Source organism: Triturus cristatus, chromosome 9 (assembly GCF_964204655.1).
Source record: "Triturus cristatus chromosome 9, aTriCri1.1, whole genome shotgun sequence".
Taxonomy (NCBI): Eukaryota; Metazoa; Chordata; class Amphibia; order Caudata; family Salamandridae; genus Triturus; species Triturus cristatus.
Window position 1 is genome coordinate 686,840,929 of NC_140592.1, and position 23,167 is coordinate 686,864,095.

At 44.1% G+C, this 23,167-nt stretch overlaps 1 protein-coding gene across 2 annotated transcripts in view; it reads right to left on the bottom strand.

Moving 5' to 3' along the window:
• Nucleotides 1–23,167, bottom strand: part of ACTMAP (actin maturation protease) — a 222,185-nt gene that overhangs the window by 8,729 nt on the left and 190,289 nt on the right. For both annotated transcript variants that reach the window (XM_085625776.1, XM_085625775.1), the window contains exon 6: nt 16,121–16,191. In XM_085625776.1, coding sequence (XP_085481902.1) covers nt 16,121–16,191 — 71 coding nt within the window. The remainder of the gene's footprint in view (nt 1–16,120; nt 16,192–23,167) is intronic.

The window sequence follows — 23,167 nt, forward strand, 5'->3', positions numbered from 1 at the left end:
TAGTGGGTTTTGTTGGTGTGTATGTCCAGCTGCTGCCTACGAAAAATAGTAGGGTAGGGGCAGAGTCGGTGTCCAGCCAGTCTGGGGCCAATGTATTGAGCAAACGCTTGAAGAAAAGTGAGTCATATTAGGCCCGAGCCTCTGAAAGAGTAAGGAGTGTCAAGTCAAGCTGCTATTGGTGAAAGGCTGGTAGGGCTGGGCAGAGTTGGTCACAAGTCACAATGGTTCTTGTGAAAGGCTAATTTTGTAGGGCACGGGTGGATCACACCCCATGTTACGTGTGAATGGCAGAGCTGGCATTAAAAGACCAGATTGCAAGCTTAAGAGAAAGCACGCTAACCTGAATGATACGTGTGAAAGGTGGCGCTGGCAGTAAAATACCAGGTTGTAAGCGAAAGAGAAAGGACGGTAACCTGACCTACGGGGAATGCAGCTTCCGCCCTGCGCGCCGCTGCTCGCTCCCGAAAGCAAAACGCTGTGGGAGCAAACATTACAAAAGAGGTGGGACATGCGCCTGCCTTTAGCCATTTGCGTGCTTTCATTATTGAAAGACACATGCAAAAGACAACTACATGAGTTGGGGGAGTCAGACCCACACAGAGTAGTTTAGAGTACTTACAAGAAGCCTCGCAGAGCAGCGCATGCGCGCTGCGCTAGGCTCGACCTAAAAATATGTTTTAGTCATGTTTTGATAGCATCCAAAATGTGCGTTCCGAATAGTGTTTTTACAATAGTAATGGTTACAAGTGGAAAAACATATACAGGACACCTGTCACAATTTTGTGACCATTGAGGTAACAGGATGGCTTACTGAAAAGTATGAGCTTCCAAGCAAACATTGCAATTTACCACACTTCACAATTCAACACAAGTATAAATAAATTAAAAACTCTATGAAAGATAAAAGACATCCATATAGAGTAGCATAACAGTCAAAGCACTATACGTCGAATAATTGTACTTTTTGGGGTTGAATTTATTCTACTTTTAATGGATAACTTGTTCTGTAGATCCTAAAAAATAATCTTCACAAAACATTCAAGTAACAAAGGTAAATACATGTGTTATCTAAAAATTAAATAAGTTAACATATTTATTTACTTAGGAAAATAAAAAATATAAAATCTTTAAGATTTTTTAGGTTAATGAATAAGGCATCCAACATTTCTGAAAAAAATGCTTCCTTTGCAGAAAAACAAACACTAGAGGAGAATAGCACATTACAAATGAAATAAAGTATATCATTGACAAAATCAAAAAATTACTTCAAAGAACAAAATAGTAATGCTACCAACTAACAACGCAACATCTAACTCACTACATAGTTAACTCCTACCTCATAGGTACCTATATAAAATTCGAATTCACAGGTGTATTGAAAAAAGGAAGAGAGAAAAACCATCACTGAGGCAAATTAAAGCAGTTAAACTAAACAGCAAAAACACAACTCTCTATTTCTCTACCAGTTACAGGGCTAGATAGTTTACTCTGGGGAAATATATTGAACAAGCCTCACAGCATAACCACTCTGCATCTGCAACTGAAATCGAAGTTAGAGAAAATATACAATAAATACAGATATTAGCTAAGAGGCCCACTGAGCCCTCTAGTGTAGTACCGGTGGAGATGTACAGAAATATCTATTTGTACGATGCCGGAGCAGTGCCTGCCTCCCCTAATTTGAGAAGAATAATAGGCTTAAAAAGACAGAAAAGTAAAGTTCATTCTCCCCAACCCAAAAAGTTTAGTGATATCGACATACCTGAACATCTCACAGAAACCTATAATCATGAACTATTTCCTCTTTATAATAATTTCAACCCTCTAAAGAGAATACACATTTTTAGAACTCTCCTTTACATAGTAACCTTAGAAAATAGTGAAATTTGGATAATGTATGGGACATATAAAACACAACCCCATCAGTTTTCCCACATTTACGAATTCACTCTAAAATTAATAATGCTACCATGCTAACACTGTATGCTTAACTTCCAGATAACCAGTCACCTACGTATACAGAATTTTTAACATTTATAAAAGAAACAAGCAATAACAAAAAACCTGAGGAAATGGTGATTGACTTTGAAATAGCAATTATTTCACTTCTTTATAGAGGTAAAATCCTTAATTCCCCCTTTTATCCCTTAACCTATGACCCTACATCTGTCAAAAAGCTAAACTCATTAAAAGCCCTTAAAGCCTTTATTTTATTTTTGGGTGGGGTGGTGGGGGAGGGGAGATAACCTCCATTTTTACTCCTTAACTCATCTGTCCAAATACCCCAATCCCATATTATTTTTATTTTTTGGGGGGATAAATCCCCAACTCCCCTTTCTACCCCTTAGTCCATAATCCTACATCGTCTCACAAATGGCAAACCCATATTAAAAACCCTCAAATTTTGTTTTTTTAGGGTAGGGTAACCCCAACTTACCTTTACGTCCTTATAGGTGGTAACGACTTGCACTGTATAGTAATGTGTTGTAATGGCATGCCTTAAACGTGTTATGTTTTTTGTTTTACAATTAAATTGTGGTAAAGGTATGGCAATGCAATTATGGCATTGTAAAGGTTATATACTATCTCTAACTGCTTGCACTCATTATTGTTTCATAATCAGACAAAAAAAACGAAGTCATCAGCCCACACAGTTTGAAAGCTTATTAGGTTTGAGATATTGGTGTTCTACGAATTTTGGCTAACAATGGATTATTGTACTTATGAAGGGACAGGTAGTTCGCTTACCCACAGGGGGGTGGAAATGGTTTAAAGGTGACGTGCTGTTCTTTTTCATGAACAGTCCTAGTACAATGTGTTAAGATATGTATGATGTTATTTCTAAAAACACAATACAAGTTTTTGGTGAAAAAAAGAAACCACACACACAAACTTCAAAAAGAACATATTAGACTTAATCTTCACCCACTGCTCGTGTACGTCATATAACTGCCTATCACGCGGCTTACAATACCTCTAACCCCAAAAAAACAGAAGTCCAACATAATACGTTAAACTAAATAGCTTGAATATATCTAACAAATCAGATATGCCACAAAGTTGGCCACCATCGTGTTCACAACACTCACCTTATGGTACACTTCACACTATTGAACAAAGAACAGAACCTGACAAACACTCAACAAGAATATGCTAGGCAATAGACTTGGCTATCTTGCTATCCAACACCAGTCACAATCATAAAATCAATCTCCACAAGCACATCTTTCCAGTGGAAAATCAGTTGGTCTACTGACCTAGAATATGCGCAGCCAAGGCGAGAAGCCCTCTGCTTTTTTATTTTTTCTACAACAATGTCCTACACACAGAGCTCAAGTACTTTGACAGAGCCGCATAACCAAGAACAGGACCAGAACACATTACCAATAGATAAAACATCATCTGAATGAGACTGTCTGCAATGGCAACTTATAAATCAGTTGGAAAGTCACAGGACTGCCAATAGTGCTATGAGACCATTTCAACAGAGGATGTGTGCTATATAAATGGAAATAACATAAAATACGTTTTGAATGTAAAAATCCCATTGTGGCTGGGCCAAGCTGATCCTGGAGCCTGCCGCTGCCGAGTACAATATCTGGACTAGCACTGGATTGTGACTCCTGACGGGTGAGCAAGTACCCGCAGGGGGCTTGAACTGGTTGCTTTGGGAGGCGGCGCAAGCAAGGTGATAGCGGTGGAACTGCCGTCCCCCTGGGAGACAAAGCTCGGCGGTAGGGCCGTGACCACGGAGGAACACTGGGTCCGGACCAGGAGGGATCGCGAAGGCGGACCAGGGGGCTGATCTGAGCAGTGTTGCGCCTGCCTTACGTCTGTGGCCTCCACCCCACCATACCCTGACCGAGACTATTGAAACCCAAAATGGTGGATGGCTGGGAATGTTGAAAATAGCCCTGGTCGCTTTAAGCCACTGGAGGCGATCTGAAGAATGGATGTGGCACGAGGAGACAAGTGGCTCTATGAGCTGAGGGGTGTGGTGACCTGAGCCGCAAGAAAGCTGAAGGAGATGCCCGGTCTGGGTCCCGGACTTGTGAGGCCTGGTTGGAGCAGTTGGCTATAGTCGAGTGCAGCACGGTGCCCTAGCTTGAGGTGGGGCCTGCCTGGCAGTACCCCCTGGTCTGAGCGGGGGTGGCGGAGCGATCTGTGGCCGCGAGATGCGGCAAGTGGCACCTTGGAGGGGCCCCACTGAGGCCCTTGGGAAAGAAGATGCAGTGACCTGAGCACACATGGATTGGGCAGCCCAGTGACGAAATGCAAGTAGTGAGGAGTCCCTGAGCTGCTGACAAGTGACTGGTGCGAAACAGGTGAGAGCCAGCTAACTCCCCGCTCTGGGGAATCTCTACAGGGGCCATGGACTTGGGGAGCCCTCCGCCACTCTCTCTGGTACCACAACCCAGAGCTGGTGGATCAGCTACTGCCAGACTGAGGCCTGCCACTTGGGACATGGAAGCCACGGGGGAGAGGGGCCAGTGAATACTGTGGGGACTGCAGCGCATTGTGCTGAACTCCCACGTGTTGAAGACCAGAGGGGGTGTCACCCCTGTGCGTACCCGTTGCCTGCGGAGTATCGCATTCCTGCGACAGGGGGGAGTGCACCCTCATGAGGGTCGAGCAGAGGAGACACCAGGGACACCCCAGACAATACCATATCGGAGGGGTGAAGATGGGCAAGGCCAGCCGAGACTGCCCCAGAACAAGAGGAGGGACAACGGGAACAATTGCAGAGCAAAGCGGGGGCGCAGCAGCCTGAAGACCCCATACAGCAACAACTGGCCAAGATTTTGGAGGCAATCTCAGACACAAAGGAGACACTGTATCAAGATATAAGCAGTCTCGGTGGGATTGGGCCCACTCCGTGCGGAGGACCAGAAGCTTAACGAAAGGGTGAAGGTGGTGGAATCGAGCCTTGAGGAGCTATCCCCAGCCCATCAGGCGTTGGCCATACAGGTGACAGAGCTACGGGACAGAGTTAAAACCCTGGAGCGCAGGGCAGAAGATAGTGAAGGGCGTAGCCGAAGAAACAACATCCGTATTTTGGGCCTGCCTGAGGGGGTTGAGAACGGCAACATGATGGCCTATTTGGAACCATTGCTCCGCACAATGGTTGCACCGGAGCGGTAAACACAATTCTTCACCCTGGAGAGGGCACATTGGGTCCCAGCGCGTCCACCGGCACCAGGCCGACCTCCAAGACCAGTAGTGGCTCGATTATTACACTATAGGGACAGAGACATACTTCTGCACAAGGTACGAATAGATGGCCCGTTTGAAGTAAATAACAGTAAAGTTTCCATATTCCCAGACTATACCCCTGAAGTGCAGCAAAATTGCACCTCCTTTTTAGAAGTTAAGAAGACGCTGAGATCGGAGGGCCTTCAGTACTCTCTCTTTTCCCTGGCCGACTTCGCATAATAGTGGATGGAAAGACAAATTTCTGCAAAGATGCCTCGTTTGCATGGGACTGGCTGGAAGACCCCCCGAGCTGCGCAGGAGCAGGCGCCGACCCGCCAGAATAGACGGACAGGAAAGTGCTCTAAGAGACGCCTGACAGGAAACATCTCAAAGAAGCCAAGCCCCTCACAGACAGAGTGAGATAGGGCTGCGGCACTACAGGCGGTGGCCGAGATTATGCGGAAGGATAGGTCCCACTCGTAGATACGGTCCCATTCCCAGAGGGGTTTAGGTTCGGATTCAGCCTCAAAATGCCACAAGTAACCCCAAAGACCCCAGATGAGATCATATAGTCAATCCTGTGCTGAGACATGTAACTACATCGGTGCCTTGCAGCTGAGATGAGAGCGGACTCACATTGGGTCTGAGGAGACGATATGGCCCGGTTGTACCATTATTGAGGTCGGTGCATGGCATAGGCCCTGATATTTGATACTTTTTTGGGAAATACCGAATGAAGCCACGACCCCCTGAAGCACCTTACTGTAACTGGTTTGGGCCTTGATTGATCTTTTTGTAGTAAGATGGAGGGTTTGGGCGGACGGCCGTTGCCTCACTCCTCGGGGAATGGGGAGTTGGTCCATGTTGGGATCCTTTATTCTGCTGTTTTTTGTTGTTGTACATGGCTTGGCATTTTTATGGTGCGGATAACTGACTGTTTTTCCTTTTCGAAGGATTGGGGGAGGGCTGGAGGGAGGAGATGGACTACCTCACCTGTGATGTCAACACACTGCCAAACACTGAAGTTCCTTACGTGGAACATTAAGGGAACGGGGTCCATGTTTTTTGGGGCATCCTGAAAATGATCAGGAAAATCAGCCCTTTCATCCCCTAGGATGCTTTGAAGACATTGGTCACAGCATTGGCCCTTTCGATTACGGTAACACCCTATATGTGGGGTGACAGTCTCAACTCCTACTGAAGCTTCAGCGAATGCAGAATGCTGCAGCGAGATTAATTCTAGATATCCCCAAATACGAACCAGTTTCTCACCGGTTGAGAGACCTCCACTGGCTTCCAGTGGAAAAGAGAATTAAATTCAAGTCACAATGCCTAGCATATAAGGCCCTACAGGGTAGAGGACCTTTGTATATAAGAACACATCTCCAAAGGTATATACCAACCAGAAATCTAAGGTAAGGTCATTCTCAACTACTGTCAATCTGCAGGTACAAGCAGACCCGTTGGGGGGGGCAGAAGTTTCCTGTTAGGGACAGCGAAAACATGGAACAGCCTACCAATTCAGATAAAAAAACAGCACATCACTCATGTCATTTAGAAAGCTATTGAAAACTTGGTTATTCGCCAACTGAAACGCCAAAATTCCCAGGGCCGCCAAAAAGTTCAGTATTCCTGCCTACTCTAGCACCAAGACGCCTTTGGGCATACGTTGCGCTTTACAAGTCTATAAATCAAATATAAATCAAATCAAATCATGTGCAAACGCCATAAAATACATAACTACTTAAAGAGATGGGGAGTGAAGATAGCTCTCCTGCAGGAGACGCACCTGCTCAGATCAGAGGCAGACAGACTGCGTAGGCATTGGAGAGGGCAGGTCTATGCTACATCCTTTTCGGGGTATGCATGGGGAGTATTAGTTTGGGTTAGATCTGGAGTAACCTAGGAGCTGACACTGTCTGTTATAGATAAAAGGAGGGCAGATATGTCTTTCTCACGAGGAGGCTATATGGATGAGTAACCACACTGGGGCTGCGTATTTGCACCCAACCAGGACTAACTGTCATTTATGGCACATCTTTCTACTCGAATAGCGAACATGATGGTAGGGCAGGTTATAATAGCTGGTGATTTCAATGGAGTGATAGATGTAGACGTGAACCGCTACCACCCTCCCTTGCACGGGGCTCAAACCGGCCTGGTGGCGGCTGGATTGAGGGAGTGGATGTTACATTAGGGATTGAAAGATATATGGAGAGTCCAACATGGGGAGATACAGGAATACTCATTTTACTCTCCGATGCACCAACTGCACACACGGCTAGACGCCTTATGGTGTTCCCCCTCCCTCAGCGGTTTTATTATGGGTACAGAATATCTAGGACGGAACCAGTCAGATCATAGTCCATTGCTACTGACAAACCAGCTGCATGGAGATAGACCCCCCCATACCTACATGGCATCTCAATCCTATGTCCCTAGAAGACGCGCCGTTCACCAGCACCCTGCGCTCCCTCGTAGATGAGTACTTCACTGATAACAAACACTCCACTTCCTCTGCATTAATAGAGTGGGAGGCATTTAAGGTGGTGGTGCATGGACATTGTGTGGGGCAAACTGTGGGAGTGCATAAGGTCCTCCATAGGTACTTATTGGCTAGGGAGGAAGAAATCCGGACGCTGGACAACCTCCAGGCACAAGATGACCAGGCTCATACACGACTTCTGGACAAACGCAAGCAATACGCTGACACCCTAGAAAGGTTCAGGTCCTACGATCACAACATGTATATGGACAGGGCACAAAGGGAGGAGGGAAAGGATGGTCGACTATTGGCCTGGCTAATTAGGCTGGAAATACATGGGTCCCCGATTTTACTTGTACGGGCTGCAGCTAGCTTGACTGTACATGACTTGGGGTAGATTAATGGTCTATTAGGGAGCTACTATAAGACTCTCTATGCTGCTCCCCCTGGCGCCCCCAGCGCACTTATTGGAGCTTTCCTTGAACTGTTAAATCTCCGCACTTTGGATGTGGAAGCAAGGGAGGAATTGGGAGGACCGATGACCCTGCAGAAGGTGCAGGGAGCCATTGCCGCTATGGCCAATGGGAAAACTCCAGGCCCGGATGGCCTTCCGGTGGAGTTTTATCGGAAGTTTGGAACCAAACTGGCCCCAAGATTGGTGACCTTGTATGCAGAGTCCCTCCAGGTGGGGCACCTGCCAGAGAGCACTCGTGATGCACTGGTGATTCCACTCCCCAAGACTGCAGCCCCCGACGGTGGGGTAAAAGATTACAGATTACAGATCCATGCTCAACGCTGACTTTAAAATATTAAGTACGGTATTGGCGCTTAGACTACTCCCATACATGCGGAACCTAATCCATACCTACCAAAATGGATTTATCCCTTCCCGCAATACCTCGTATAACCTTCGACGCCTGTACTCGGTGCTGTACCACCCGGAGGTACAATTCCTCCGACAGGCCCCTATTCTATCTTTCGACCTGTAAAAGGCCTTTGATACCATGGGGTGGGACTACCTACTAGCGGTTATGAGGCGATTGGGTATGGGAGATGAGTGGGTGGCATGGGTGCGACTATTATACACGCGCCCCACAACCAGAGTCGAGACTGGTAAAAACATCTCATCACAATATCAAATAGAATGAGGCACCCGACAGGGATGCCCTCTGTCACCGCTTCTGTCCACCTTGGCGATAGAACCCCTGACTGAGTTACTCCAACATGGGGGAAAGGGTATGGGCCTGGCGATCGGAGGGAGGACACATATCATCTCCCTCTACGCGGATGACCTGCTGGTCTACCTCTGCGATGCCACCAGGGGTATGGAGACAGCTCTACACTGCTTGGAGACATTTGGGGAGCTATCGGGTCTGCGGGTTAATAATAAAAACGTAACTTTTCCCTGTGGCCGGACCATTAGAGCGCCCCCTAGTCTGTCTACAGATGTTAATTGGGCATCAGTTCCGTTCACATACCTAGGTATCCAGGTCTTACATTCATTGGAAGACCTAAGGGTCGGTAACTTGGATAAAGCACTTAGATCGCTCCGGTCTAACCTTCAGTTCTGGGTCACGTTCCGCCTCCCCAAAATGGCTAGGACTTCCCTGGCATAAATGGTCATGTTACCACGCTTACTATACTATTTCGCCAACTTGCCAGTAATGATGTCTACGGGATGGTTTCGCACTTTAGACTCCTTAACACTAGATTTAGTTTGGGGAGGCGTCAGATGTAGAGTATCCCGCCAGACTCCGAGGTGCCCTGTAGAGGCAGGGGGCTTGGGAGTGCCAGATTTTGAGCTTTATCGATTGGCAGCCCAGCTGCAGTGGCTGGCCCAATGGCTGGAAGGAGTAAATATGGAAGGAACCTTCCTGATTGTGCCTGGCCAAAAACGCAGGCTGCTGCTGGCAAAACTCTTGGACCATACAATAAAAGTTCTTTATACCTCGATATTGCAGACCACAGCAGTGTGCTGGAAACGTTGCATCAAGAGGATACCTGATGCCCTGAAATACTCCCCGGAGTTACCCCTGGTGGGATTGCCACATGGGGAGCCGCAGAGAGTCTAACCACGGAGCAGATGGCACCATGGGCGGCAGTGGAACTTGAGAACGTGGCGGATTGTTACCAAGAAGGGACGTTGCTCCCATTTGCGCAGCTAGTAGGGGGATGTGGCCTGCCCCCTGGCCAGTTCCTTATATATGAGACCTTGCAACGAGCGTTTGGACAGCTATGGAGATGGCATAGAGTGGAACCAGAGACACACGGGGAGCTGCACTCACTGATCACCCTGGGTACAGTGAGACCCCATATTAAATGGTTTTATGTGTCCCTGAGCGAGGCTTTTCTGACTCCGCAGCTGAAATTACGGGGGAAATGGGAGAGGAATCTGAAAAGGGAACTAACTGACAAGGAGTGAAGCAGAGTCCTGGAGTCCCCTAAGAAAGTATCAGGGAATACTAGATTGAAATATGTTCAATTCAACTATGTGCATATGACATACCTGACACCACATAGGATTTGTCACCTTTGGGTGAGGGCTGAGGAGATGCCCGAGGTGCAGTCAGGAAGATGCAGACTTCCTGCACATGACTTGGGACTGTGGGACCATACAATCATTCTGGCATGAATTACTCTCTAGAATCAACACCACCCTGGGGCATATGCTTGAGCGTGCTGCAGAAGTCTGTCTATTAGTGCTCTTTCCGAGACCTCCTAAACGTAAGGTTGGAAACAGATTCATAGACTTGGCCCTCGCACTTGCCAAACGGCGCATAGCAATAATGTGGAAAGCACTGGGGGGACCAGAGCTGAGTGTTTGGGAGAAGCAGGTGCTACTTTGGGCAAATGCTGAGGAAAGGGCGCTGCGTAGAGAAGAGTTGATGGGACTACAACAACATCCAATAGCAGACCAATGGAAGGACACACTACATACCTGGGAATACCCGAGCTCCTCTAGCAGCACGAGCAGCGAAAGTGAACACTCCCCGGACTAGACTAGCCAAGATCAGAAATGGAGGTTAAAGAGTTTCCCCCTGGTGGAGCTTTCCTTCGCCCCCTCACCCCCTACCCAGTACGCAATTTTAAATTAAATGAGATCTACAGTCACAGTCAATACCGCACTCATTTAAGCCAAATAGTTAAAAGTTCTTGTTTGCAGGTTTTTCTTTTTTTATTTGCATCCCTGTTTGGTAACTTTATATTATACCAGATCCCTGAACAGCGGTGATGCTACCTGCCCACCCTCAGGTACCATGTGCTGCAGGGAAAATATACTTGAGAAAAGAACAAATATGGGAATATGTATCCAGTTTCTCAACTGTGTAATAGTCAGTATGAATAATGTTAGTGATTACATGCCAAATGTACCATGCCGTCCCTATATGCACCTCCTTGAGGTATGAAGTGCCCGACATTAATATTATGCTCTGTAACATCTACATGTAAGAAGAATACTGTACCTGCTGATTGTACATTGATGTGCCTTGAAGAATATATATTCAAAGGCCAATAAAGATATGTATAAAAAAACTGTAAAAATCCCTTTAAGACCGTAACAATCTGTTGCGTCTCTGACCCCACAAATTCTTCTGCCATTGTCTTCATGTTCCTATGTCTACATAATATCAAGCCGTAATTTCAGTTTCTTTCATAATCAACCCTTTCCAAAGGGTACCCTAGAGGGATGCACTCTGCACCACATCTAAGGTGTCACACACCATGTCAATGTGCATTAGACTGCACTGGTAATATTTTGAAAGCACTTTGGCAAAGGCATTGCCTGATTTATATTTGCCTGTCCAAATAAGGCACTCCCTACTTCACTTTTTAAGGGTGAAAAATGAGCGTAAGCATAAGGCGTATTACAGAAGGATTGACATAAGCATCATCAGCAATCCAAGGGTGTCCTGGGTGCAGGAAAACAAGGCACATATACCCACTGCAAACCTGAGGCACTTCAATAATAGGGCTAGATGGTTACCTGACAAGAGGATGCACCTCTGTGTTCAGGAGACAGGACACTTAAAGCAGGCTCAGCTACTTGCCTCCACCCTTAAATTTAAAAACCTCAATAACCAAATTACTCACATTAAGGACCAAGATGGCTCTCATAAATTCCAAAACAAAGATAGTCTTGAGGCTTTTAAAGAGTTCTACAGGAAACTATACACTTTGCAATTGTTTTGTGATAAAATAAAATGCCATGAGTTCCTTAATCTCCTCCCTACTAAATCAGTCTCTGGTGAAGAAAGGGCACGCTTGAACAAACCAATAGAAACTGAGGAGATTGTTAAGGCAATAAAAGCCATCCGTTCAGGGATGGCAGCCAGCCCCGATGGCTTCCCCATTGTTTTCTATAAAACGTGTACCTACTTGATAGTCAAGCATCTTAAAAATACACTCGATCACTTTGCTCTACATGGTAAGGTCTCTGGCACGGCCACTGAGGCCACCATAGTAGTTGTCCACAAAGAGGGCAACAACCATTCGGCAGCAAAGAATTTTCGGCCCATCTCTCTTCCAAATAGGGAAGCTAAAATGTTTGTGAAAATCTTAGCCAGCAGGCTAGAAAGCCACATACCCAAACGTATCCATAACTCCCAAACATGGTTTGTCAAAGGGCACCTCGGGAGACACAACATTTGCACATTCTGTCATATTTTAGAAAAAGCTTGCCTTTCTTCACTGCTGACTGCGGCTATTGCTCTTGACGCTGAAAAGGTGTTTAACAAAGTGTCTTGGCCTTTTCTGCTTGCGCTCCTTAAATCCCATAATCTGGGTGACTCTTTCATTAATATGGTCTAGCGCTTTACACGAATCCCAAAGCAAACATTAGGATTAACGGTTCCACCTCCTCATAATTTGACTTACACCGAGGTACAAGACAGGGATGTACTCTTTCACCCCTGCTCTTTTTACTTGCCATTGATCCTTACTTACATTACTTAATGCTGCACCTGAAAATAAAGGTCTCCAATTTGGTGTACATATTTATAAAACAGCTGCATAAGTGGATGATATCCTTATCTTCACAGAGGATGTTGAAGCTGCGATCCCATGTATCATAAATATTATCCTTACGCTCTCGGAGGTCTCTGGATATACCCTAAAGCAAGACAAAACAGAGGTATTTCCCTTAAACCCACTATGTCTCCCTTCCCACTTTGGTGACTCAGTACTTAAATGGCAATCCACACTTTTAAAATATTTGGGATTTGGTTCTGTAAAAATCTTACTGACATGTTATTTTTCAATGAACTACAGACAATTGCCAAGGTTAGAGATCTCCTGAATGTGTGGTCGCCCAAATTTATCTCTTGGTGGGGTCGGCTCCAAACACTCAAGATGATGATCACTCTGATAGTGAACTTTTTGTCATCCATGCTACCTCTAAAACTATCCCTCTTCTTTTTTCAAGAATTGGACAACACCACCTCAGAGTTTCTGTGGTGTAATAAGAGAGCGAGGATCTCATACAAATCCCTCAGACAGGAGACTGTAATCTTCTGAATTGGAACCAATACCAATCTTCCTTCTTGGCTACCCAGGGTGCTGTCTAGCTACTTCGAGATTCACAAAATACCCCACCATGGTCACATATTGAACGTGAGATATGTTTCCCTTTCAGCACACCCTCTCTCATCACAATGTCAAAATTTACCCCATCACACTCTCACCGTATTCTTATGGATACTGCAAATGCAGTGAAGATGCTAGACGAACACATGCCGGAGTCGATTCATAACTAAGGCTCCCAGTTTTCCGTTTTTACTGATTTTTACAGATAAATACAGACAGAAAACAATGTGTTTCCTGTCTGTATTTATTTTTGAAAGTAGAAAAATACTGAAAAGTGTGCTTCTTGTGAGAGACTATCCATGCTGTTTTTCATGAACTCCAAGCAAAAGCTGAACAGATAGACAGCATAGAGAGTGAAACCACAGGATGAGATTTCCTTAAATACAGGTATATGTTAACATGTGTTTGTAGTGTAACGCTAATATGTATCCTTCGGTGTAGTTTTATGTTATATGTGGCTTCTTTATTTACGAAAACGCAACAGACATCCAAGTATGAGTGCACGTGTAAGAGTTAAATAAAAGTGGGAATATAACATTTTGCGACTCCATTTATTCTCAAACAACAAAATAAATATGGATAAATACCAATAAGCTGGCCAAAAAATAAATATGGATAAATGCAGACGGAAATGTTAAAAATTAAATACCTGAAAACTTAGAGCCCTATTCATAACTCAGGATGGTCGTCACTATTGCTTAATCCAAACGTCAATGCTGAAATCGATCCAACCACTGCACCTATGTGGGATTCCAAAGGTTTCAGGTAAATCCGAGACCTTCACAATAATAACAATGATCCACTCCCCTTTTTAGCTCTGGCCAGAATGTTCAACCTCTCGAGCTTGGACTTTTACAGCTTCCTAAAGATCGAAATTAGACTCTCCAAACTGAACCTTTCTAAACACTTGACTCTAGTCACTCACCTCGCCCTTTGGCAACACTCAAAATTCAATAATTTTAACCAAATGGGCCAAACATTTTGACATAGGGGTCTTTGAACACACCACGGCTGATAACTCGCATAAGATTGGCAAGCTCTCCTTGAGCAAAAAAATTGCCCCCTCTCTTATTCAATCTAAATTCTTTACGATGAATCTCCTGCACTGGACCCCAGCTCGTTTGTACAAATTGAAACTACGTGCTGGAACTGTAACCAGGAACCAGGCTCACATCAACACATGTTTTTTTAATACCATTTGTTAGACTGGCTATTGATACAAAACCATTTGTCAGTAATATTTAACATACCCATAACTTTATCTTTCCCTATGGTAGCATTGGGCCTCAGTAATTGTGCTGCCCCTAGGAGCCGATGATATGGCGCTGCTAGACCTTCTCCTGACCATTGCAGTCATTCTCAGAGTCTGATTTAGTATCCTTTAACCATTTATCACATCACAAATGGGGGGCATGGGTCTCTTATCTCTAAGGGGCACACACCTTACAACTTAAGAATCAGACTATACCTCCAATCTCTAGTGCAGTTTGGCAATTCATTGATAAAAACATTGAACTAAGTTTACAAGGCCTTGTTGCAAAACCTGTTACTAGCTCTTAATCTTAAGATCTCTTACCCATGTCTAGGAACTTAGGGCCAAATGTACAACGCTTGCATTTAGCAAGTCGCAAATTGAGTCAAATTGCGACTCACAATTTGAGACTTGCTAAATGCTATGTACAACAGTGTCTCAGACACTGTTTGCGATTCCCAATGGGGGTCGCAAATTGCATGCCTCATCAATATTCATGAGGCAAGCGTAATTTGTGACCCCATTGGAATGGGTAGCACTCACAGGGATGGTGGCCTGCTGGGGTCAGCAGACCACCATGTCTGTGACTGCTTTTTCAATAAAGCATTATTTTTTTTAAATGCAGTGCGTTTTCCTTAAAGGAAAACGGTATGCATTTAAAAAAGAAAAATTAAACTTTTCAGTTTCATTTTTAAAGGGCAGTCAGTGGTCCCAGCTCTTAAAAAATATTTTCACACCCATTCACAAAGTGGAAGGGTTCCCCTGGGGACCCCTTCCGGCTTGCGAGTGGCTTACCACCCTTTTGAAAACTGCAAATGCGGTCGCAAAACTATCATACATAGGTGTCAGACTCGCTATTAGGACGTGATGCCCTTGGCACGCCCCTTGCTAATAGCGAGTCGCAAACATATTTTGCGAGTCGCTAATAGGTTAGCAACTCGCAAAATATGGTTTGTACATGGGGCTGACCTATTTTGTGGTCGCAAATGGGCCAAATTCCTGTTTGCAACCACAAAAACTGGTTGTACATCTGCCCCCAGATATCCCCTCCTCTCCCTTCCTCCTCCAATTCCCATTTCACGTTTATTTTTCTTGATTATGCAGGAGATACAACATTATGTAATACACCTACGATCAACTTACACTTACTAGACTCCGGTCACACAGGTTGCAATATATCTGTCCTTTGGCTCACATAGCGTCCTATATGTATTGCAAGGTAAGGATGGGATTGTGGGCTTTTTTGTACAGTTAATTGTATCTAATTTCATTAATTAGAAGCTTTTATATTTCTAATGGTCATTCATGTTGTGACAAATGTGTATGTAAACCAATAGCATTTCACTTATATTCCGTGCATCATAACCTTTGACTGTATCGCATTGTTGTCTGAATGTATGCCTATTTTCTCAAACTAATAAAATACTTTGTAATAAAAAAAGCAGGCTCAGTGTTTGTCTGACAAAATACACAAACACTGACATACACACATACAACAAAGACACACACACACACAAAGGGGAGAGAGAGATTGAGCAAGAAAGAGAGAGGGAACGTGTCCTGGGGTTTATTTAACAACACCTGACAGATGCACACAAAGGCTTTACCTGACAGGACGGCCCAATGAGCTCTATGGCCTCCTCTGGCACAGGGCTCATGATTGCAGTCTTCATCATATCTGCAGCAGCTGTGAGTTAAGAGAGCACATGTTCTTACTGGGGAACAACCTTTACAACGCAACTTTTACAACGCACTACCATTACAACGAAACTGTTACAACGCGAGTGCATTGACAACGCAGGATATTACAACGCAAGTCTTTACATCGACTTGCACTAGATGGCGTGCTAACATTAAAAATAGTGTAGTTTACTATCCCAGCACCTTCCCTACTGTTACGTTGACTGGAGTTGGAATAGTAAATTACACTTTTTTAATGTTAGCACGCCATCTTGTGCAAGTCGATGTAAAGACTTGCGTTGTAATGTCCTGCGTTGTCAATGCACTCGCGTTGTAAAACTTTCGTTGTAACAGCATGCGTTGTAACAGCATACGTTGTAACGTCATACATCCGTTCTTACTTTACTAATTATTTAAATGTACACAGGGTCGGACTGGCCAATAGGGCAATCAGGCAGTGCCCGATGGGCTGGTCTGACAGATCAGTGTCTGGGCAGGTTTTGTAGTAGTTTGTGGGCCTGTTTTATTACCAGGTGGGCCAGTTTTTCTGCTGATTTCCCTGATATTGCCAGAAACATTGTCTGCAGCAAACACAAATGCATGCAGTCTCTGACACCGTGCAAAATACCCATACAGCGTGTCTTTATAAGTTCAAAACTAGGCTGATATGCAAACGTGGGACACTTTGGTGTCCGGGATAGAGAGTGCATTTTGTAATACATCTCAGGTTGTGAAATAAAAAATAAAAACATTCCCACATACGTTGAACTCTACATTCTGATTGGACAATTACCTGGCTCAATCTGGCTAGGCAGGCCGGTAACGTTTAACAAAAAACATATTTAGGTTTTACAATGATAAAAAGTCCCCTTAAAAGAATGGGCTCAAATGACTAAGTCGCAAATCTACACACTAAGGTCTACAACATTATATGGGCATGAGTTTAAAACTTTGTGAAATGCACAAAACCTTCCATTATGTTTGGCATCCTACGGGAGTCACAACTTTCAAAGCGTAATTCATGGAGAGAATTGCAAAGTCTTTTTTTTTGTTTTGACATTTCCATTTTCACCAGTGCCTAACTATGCTCATTGTAAACGGTGGAAAAGCAGCCCTTCTCCCAATAACACATTTTTCCTTTTTTGTCTGTGAGAAAAGTATTGTCTTCAGTGTAGAAGCCTCTTCCCCGTCATACCCAAGAAGTGGGGGTATTGTGTTTCGTGTTCCCCCTGGAAAGGGATTTACTCCAGCCAGCGCTGGCTTTAGGGCGGTGCGACCGGTGCCACCGCACCAGGTGCTGACTCTTCGAGGGGGCGCCCTGCTTGGAAGTATTTTATGGATTTTTAAAAGCATCTGCTGCTGCATAGCTGGCCTCCGGCAATTTTCATACAATAAAAATGTCAAGATAACTACCTGACTCCAGCCCTTGACAGGGAGAGGTGTGGCACAGAGGCCAGAGCTGCTGACTACGGAGCGCAGGGATTATGGTTCGATCCCCGGCACCTGCGGCAGCTCAGCTCAGCATCATGTGACTCAGGGCAATAGATCACTTAATCTACCCGATGGCCCCCAGCGCCTTGAAACCTTCAGGGGTGATATGTTTGTGCTTTACAAATATGGATGAATTAAAAAGTTAATCCCTGGACCTCATCCGCATGAGGAAGGGTCAGAGAGCATTTTGTGAATGGCCACAAACTCATGAGCCTGTGCGTGTTCACCGACTGAAGTCTGACCATGCCTTGAACTTCCCGTTTATGTCCCAGTACACATATGGTATTTTTCGACAAGAAATAGGATACAGAACACAACTCTGAGTAGCAAGACCATGAGATCCATAGCATGTCAAAAAGAAAGCAGTAACGAGATGTATCATTGCCAGAAACCATAAAAACCATAGCACCGGACTGTATTACTCACTCTGGCGTAGTGATAGTGCCCCCCAGTTGCCAGGATGCTACACTTGCAGGTATCAATGACATGAGTCACAGAACAAAAAAATGCCCATGACAGGCAAACCATCAGGCTCATTCAATACACCCACAGACCCTATACTGGTCTTCTGCTTAGCCAAGCTCATTACCCATTTCAGACTTCAACAAGCACTGGCAAAGTCAGTAGTTCTGGACTTGGCAAGGTGGTGCAATGGTTAATGTTGTTTTACTTTATATTACATACCTATGCCACAAAAATAAAACATAAAACATGTTACTGCCTAAAGATGGTGGTCAGGTTTTATTTCTTCATGTATTGTACTTATAACGTGCTGCCCTAGCTGCAGGGGTGCTTTTTCATATAGCATTTTGAAACATAGAACATTTATAACATCAGCTTTCAAACTAAATCTATAGCTATCTATGGCAATCATCCTAACTTGACCTTGCCATACCGAGAGAGAACGAGAGCAGTGAACGCCTGACAATATGCACTTCAGATTTTTATGGATTGTTAGAAGCGATTGCATTGTGTGTATGAATTTAGGGATCTGTTTCCATAGTTTGGGAGCTGAACCAGAGAAGGCCTGTTCTTCAGCTTTGGTCTTCTTAGTTTTCAAGATGCAGGCTTGTTTTTGCTCGTCAGTTTATGTTCCCTAGGGTATATAGTTTTTCTTACAAGTAGTCTGAAATCCCTGATAGTACCACCCTGTGTGTTAGGCAGGAGAGCTTGAAACTGATGCCAGCTTCTAGTGGAAGCCAGGGCTGTTGTTTTAGCATCAGGCCTATATGATCTGATATTATTTGTTTGTCACTAACCATGCTGCAGCATGTGGGATACCATTTATGAGTGAGACTGAGGTTTTGGGTAGACCTGTTGGAACCGGCAGTGGTACTATTTAAATGGGAGATTAGCAGAACATGTACAACAAATATAACATTTTCTGATGGATGTACAGCAGATATAAAATCATCTGCTGGAATGCAGTTCTTTATTTTCTTTAAAAGGTACAGCTGGTGTGTTGCCGTTTTCGTCAGTGTGTTGGCATGTTCACTGAAAGTCAGGCTTTTGTCTACAGTGGATCCCAAAGATTTTGCCACTGGTGCAATTGGAAGTGAATTTCCAAGGGGGCTCACAGTTTCAAACCATATCTGAATAGGTGGCGGGCTGTTCTTGGACTGAAGAAAGAAGAATACAATGTTATGATTCAACTTCTGTGAGAAAGTAGTCATCCATTCAATTACATTTTGTAAGACTTTTTCTAGATTGGCTATATTTCAAGGGTTGACCCCTCTGAGGCACAGCTGCATAGCCTCAGCAGAATAGTGTAGTGTTATGTTCTTGCCTTGTACCACTTCTGTTCCTGGCACCAGGTACATGTGAAAGCATTGAGGAGAGAGGCAGGATCAGTTAAAAGAGTGACTTGACTTGAAGGAGTCAAGCATTACGAATTATAATCTATTTGTCAGAAAGTAGCAGTTTAAGACCAATGCATAGATAGAATGTTTAGCAAGGATGAATGGCTGATGGTGTCAAATGCCGCTGACTGACGAGTCCAGCAGTACATCAGGTAAGAGTTTCCTTATTTTGATGACGTTATTTGTGATGCATGGTGTGAATGATTCCATTCTATTGTTTAATTTAGACGCTGATTGTGTTTGAAAAATTAACCAATCCTTATAATTTGTATAGAATAGTACCGATTTTCTCTAGTAAACAGTTGTAGTTAGAAGAGGCATCAAAATCCTCGTTTAGTTTTAATGTACATCACAGGAAAATATGGTTCTTAATGACAGAAAGAAAAATTGATATTGGATTTGAATAACTATAACATGAAGACATAGTTTATATACATAAGTATGACCAAGAAAAATAAACAAGCATTGGCATAGCCAATAGGTCTCGCCTTTGGGACTTTTTAGTGTTTTGTTGCATCTGCTGCTTAATCGGTCACACACAATTTTAGCACAGGCAGCAAGAGTGCTTAGTGAGTGAGAAGTGTTAGAAGCAGCTGCTTTAGAGACAGCGTGCTGCACTCATAAGCATCCCTGTGTGTGGGTGAGATCCAGAGTATGGTTATTTGCTCAAATCACAATGGTACAATGGTGGTAGGCCTGTGCCTTAAAAAGAAACTCCAAGCAAAATAAAATTACCCTTGAAATTAGTGGGGATCGAGCCTACCAATGCACCAGATCTTAAGGTAAAAAGGGTAACTTATAAGGGAATAAGGTAAGCGCGAGGTGCCTGGACCCTTTTCTTGGACTTTCTGTACTAAATGGGAGGTGGGGGGAGTAAAGACAACACGGACAATGAGAGGGGGCAGGAGACAACGAGAGGGGGCGCAAGAGTAAAGACGGCATGGACAATAGGAAGGGGGACCCACAGCTGGAACTCGGCTACTAGCCCTTCGGCCATTTTCCGAGGTCCCGCATTATCAATCCGACCCTGGAGCCAGGGTTGGGGCTCATGCCATTTGAACAGCTTCTTTGAGGTCTTACCGCTATGTGTAATAGTCTATACAAAAGATATAGGAATTAACAAACGCTCACAGACTCCATTACCATGAATAAGCCAGTTATTCATTTTATACAGTACTAACCCTCCAGCGAGGGATAACCAAGTTGCCTTTCCTTGCACTCCAGAAGAATGGAAAATGTCCTAAGAAATAGATGGGGGAATAATAAGCTTAAACAATGTGCAACAATATCACTTCATCAAAGGAAGGACTATCACAACCTAACCTTCGTAGTCATAGCAGAGGTAAACGGTTTGCAGTGATATTATATATGCACGTCACATATTGTTCCGAATATTTAATTTGATACATGAGCTACATACAAACATCTCAAATGTGTGTGATTATTACTACCTTGGAGAGATCTCAGGACTGTCTGAGCACTGTACAAAACAACAAACGAGAGAGCACGAAAGGAAATGTGAAAAGAACATTGAATGGTATTTTATCTATTGTAAATCAGATGCACATTTTCCAAATAGTAGAATGTAGTTGATCCTATAAATGACTAAATATTATAATATGTTACAACAAAATGAAGCACTTAGGTTTTGTGACACGCAAGCTAACAATTTGTGCTTGGCATAGTGTGCCGTCCGACTGCTGTTTTGCTGCTTCCGTCAGTGCACCCAGATATATAATGCAACAAGTAACGTCACACCTACAATAAACCAGGACTATTGACTTTGTCAATGGTTGTTAGTTTCATATGCTAAATATGCTAAATAAGCAACAGCTATGGCTTCCTTGACTATAATATTGAAAATGCTTCAGTTCTGAAAAGATGAGACTATGAAAGAACTATAACGAGTATCTTTGACCTTACATCAAAGGCAGCGAAGAGTGGTACTGCTGTAGAGTTAAATATATATATATATATATATATATATATATATATATATATATATATATATATATATATATATATATATATATATATATATATATATATATATATATTCCACCAAGAGAGCATGATGGTAAAAATAGAGAGCCCAATAGGGTCCTGTCTCGGCACCTGCTTTTTAGAACTGCAGGACCCTGCCCACTTAAAACCATGCACGCAGATCCACTGTAGTTAAGGTGATTTGGTTGAATACAAAGACGCAAATGACGAATATGCTCCCAGAGGATGCTGCCGCCACCTGGGAAGAGGTTTCCTACTGGCCATTACATTTGTATCTACCGTGCGACTCAGCCTCCGCTCAGAGCACCAAAGAAGGGAAAGAGGAGAGATTGCGTGTAAGCCCCTCCCCCTCGTTAATCCAATTCCGCTTTGGAATTCAGAGATTTGTGTCTGCCCCGGCCACGCTGAATCTGTATGCAGAGAACAGCTCGTGTCCTTATGCGGTTGCCAAGCCCACCGGGGATTAAACAATCCGTGCTCTGTGCACGCGCAGGGCACAGAGCAGCACAATGGCATGCCTTTGTGCGACCCGTGCAATCCCCTCTCCGCGATCCAAGACTATTGCGAGAATAAAAGCAAATAACGTGGCTTACTTCTGTACACAAAAATCCTCCACACACAAAACGGAAGAGTACCTGTTAAATGGAGATGAAACGGCGAAGAGAGCGGTGCAAAGTGACGATCTTGTAGCTAACTCGTGCTCCAGATAATGACAAATCAAGGGAGATCAAGTATAAATTGTATTTTATATGGCGCTTAGTACTCTTGGCGAGGCGATGAAGCGCTTTGCGGCGAGTAGACACATTTCAGCAATAGAAGCAAACGATTCAAAAGCTTGGTTTAGATATAAGAAGCAGAGCCGCTCCTAGTTGCAAAACTTGATGTGTCCGATTACTGGTAACGTAGTCTCATCTACTATACAGCTTACTGTATTTAAAAGCCCTCTTTATCTCGTATCCATTAAATCGTTTGTGCAGAGATACGGACAATATTGTCACCCGGTTGCTCTAATTCCCTAGGAAAACAAGAATAAAAGTTAAGCAAAGCATGATAAAAGGCGCAGCCCCCATAATTACAGATAAAGCGCTGCTTGACACAAGAAGCCCGGAAGTGGTGTGTGCGCGCTGCAAGGAATTTGAAGAATGCAGCTGACACACTGCGGGCCGCTGCTCGCTCTCGAGACCCCTAGGCCATGGGAGTGAACGTTTTGAGGAAAGGCGGTACATGAACGTGTCTTTGGCCATTTGCGTGCTTTCATTATTGAAAGCCACACGCAAAGGCCAATGGGATGTGTGGGAGGAGCCAGACCCACTAGGAGAAGTCTCTTGGAAGTCTGAAGTGATTCCAAGAGGCCCTCTCCTAGAGGTGCGCATGCGCGCTGAGCTAGGCGAGACCTAAAAAAAGGATAAAGAAAGGAAAGAAAAAAGCATTGGCAAAGTAATGTATTGGCCTTCCAGCCTTTACTTTTAGGTGGATGTGCACGTGATCAAGCAAAATGCTCTCACTCATTGTGCAAGAGAGTCAATGGCTGAAGTGGGATGATCAATGCTGTAAGAGCAAAATGTGAATGACAGCAGAAGAGACCAATGGATGAAGAGGGTTGATCCAGAGCCCCTGTGA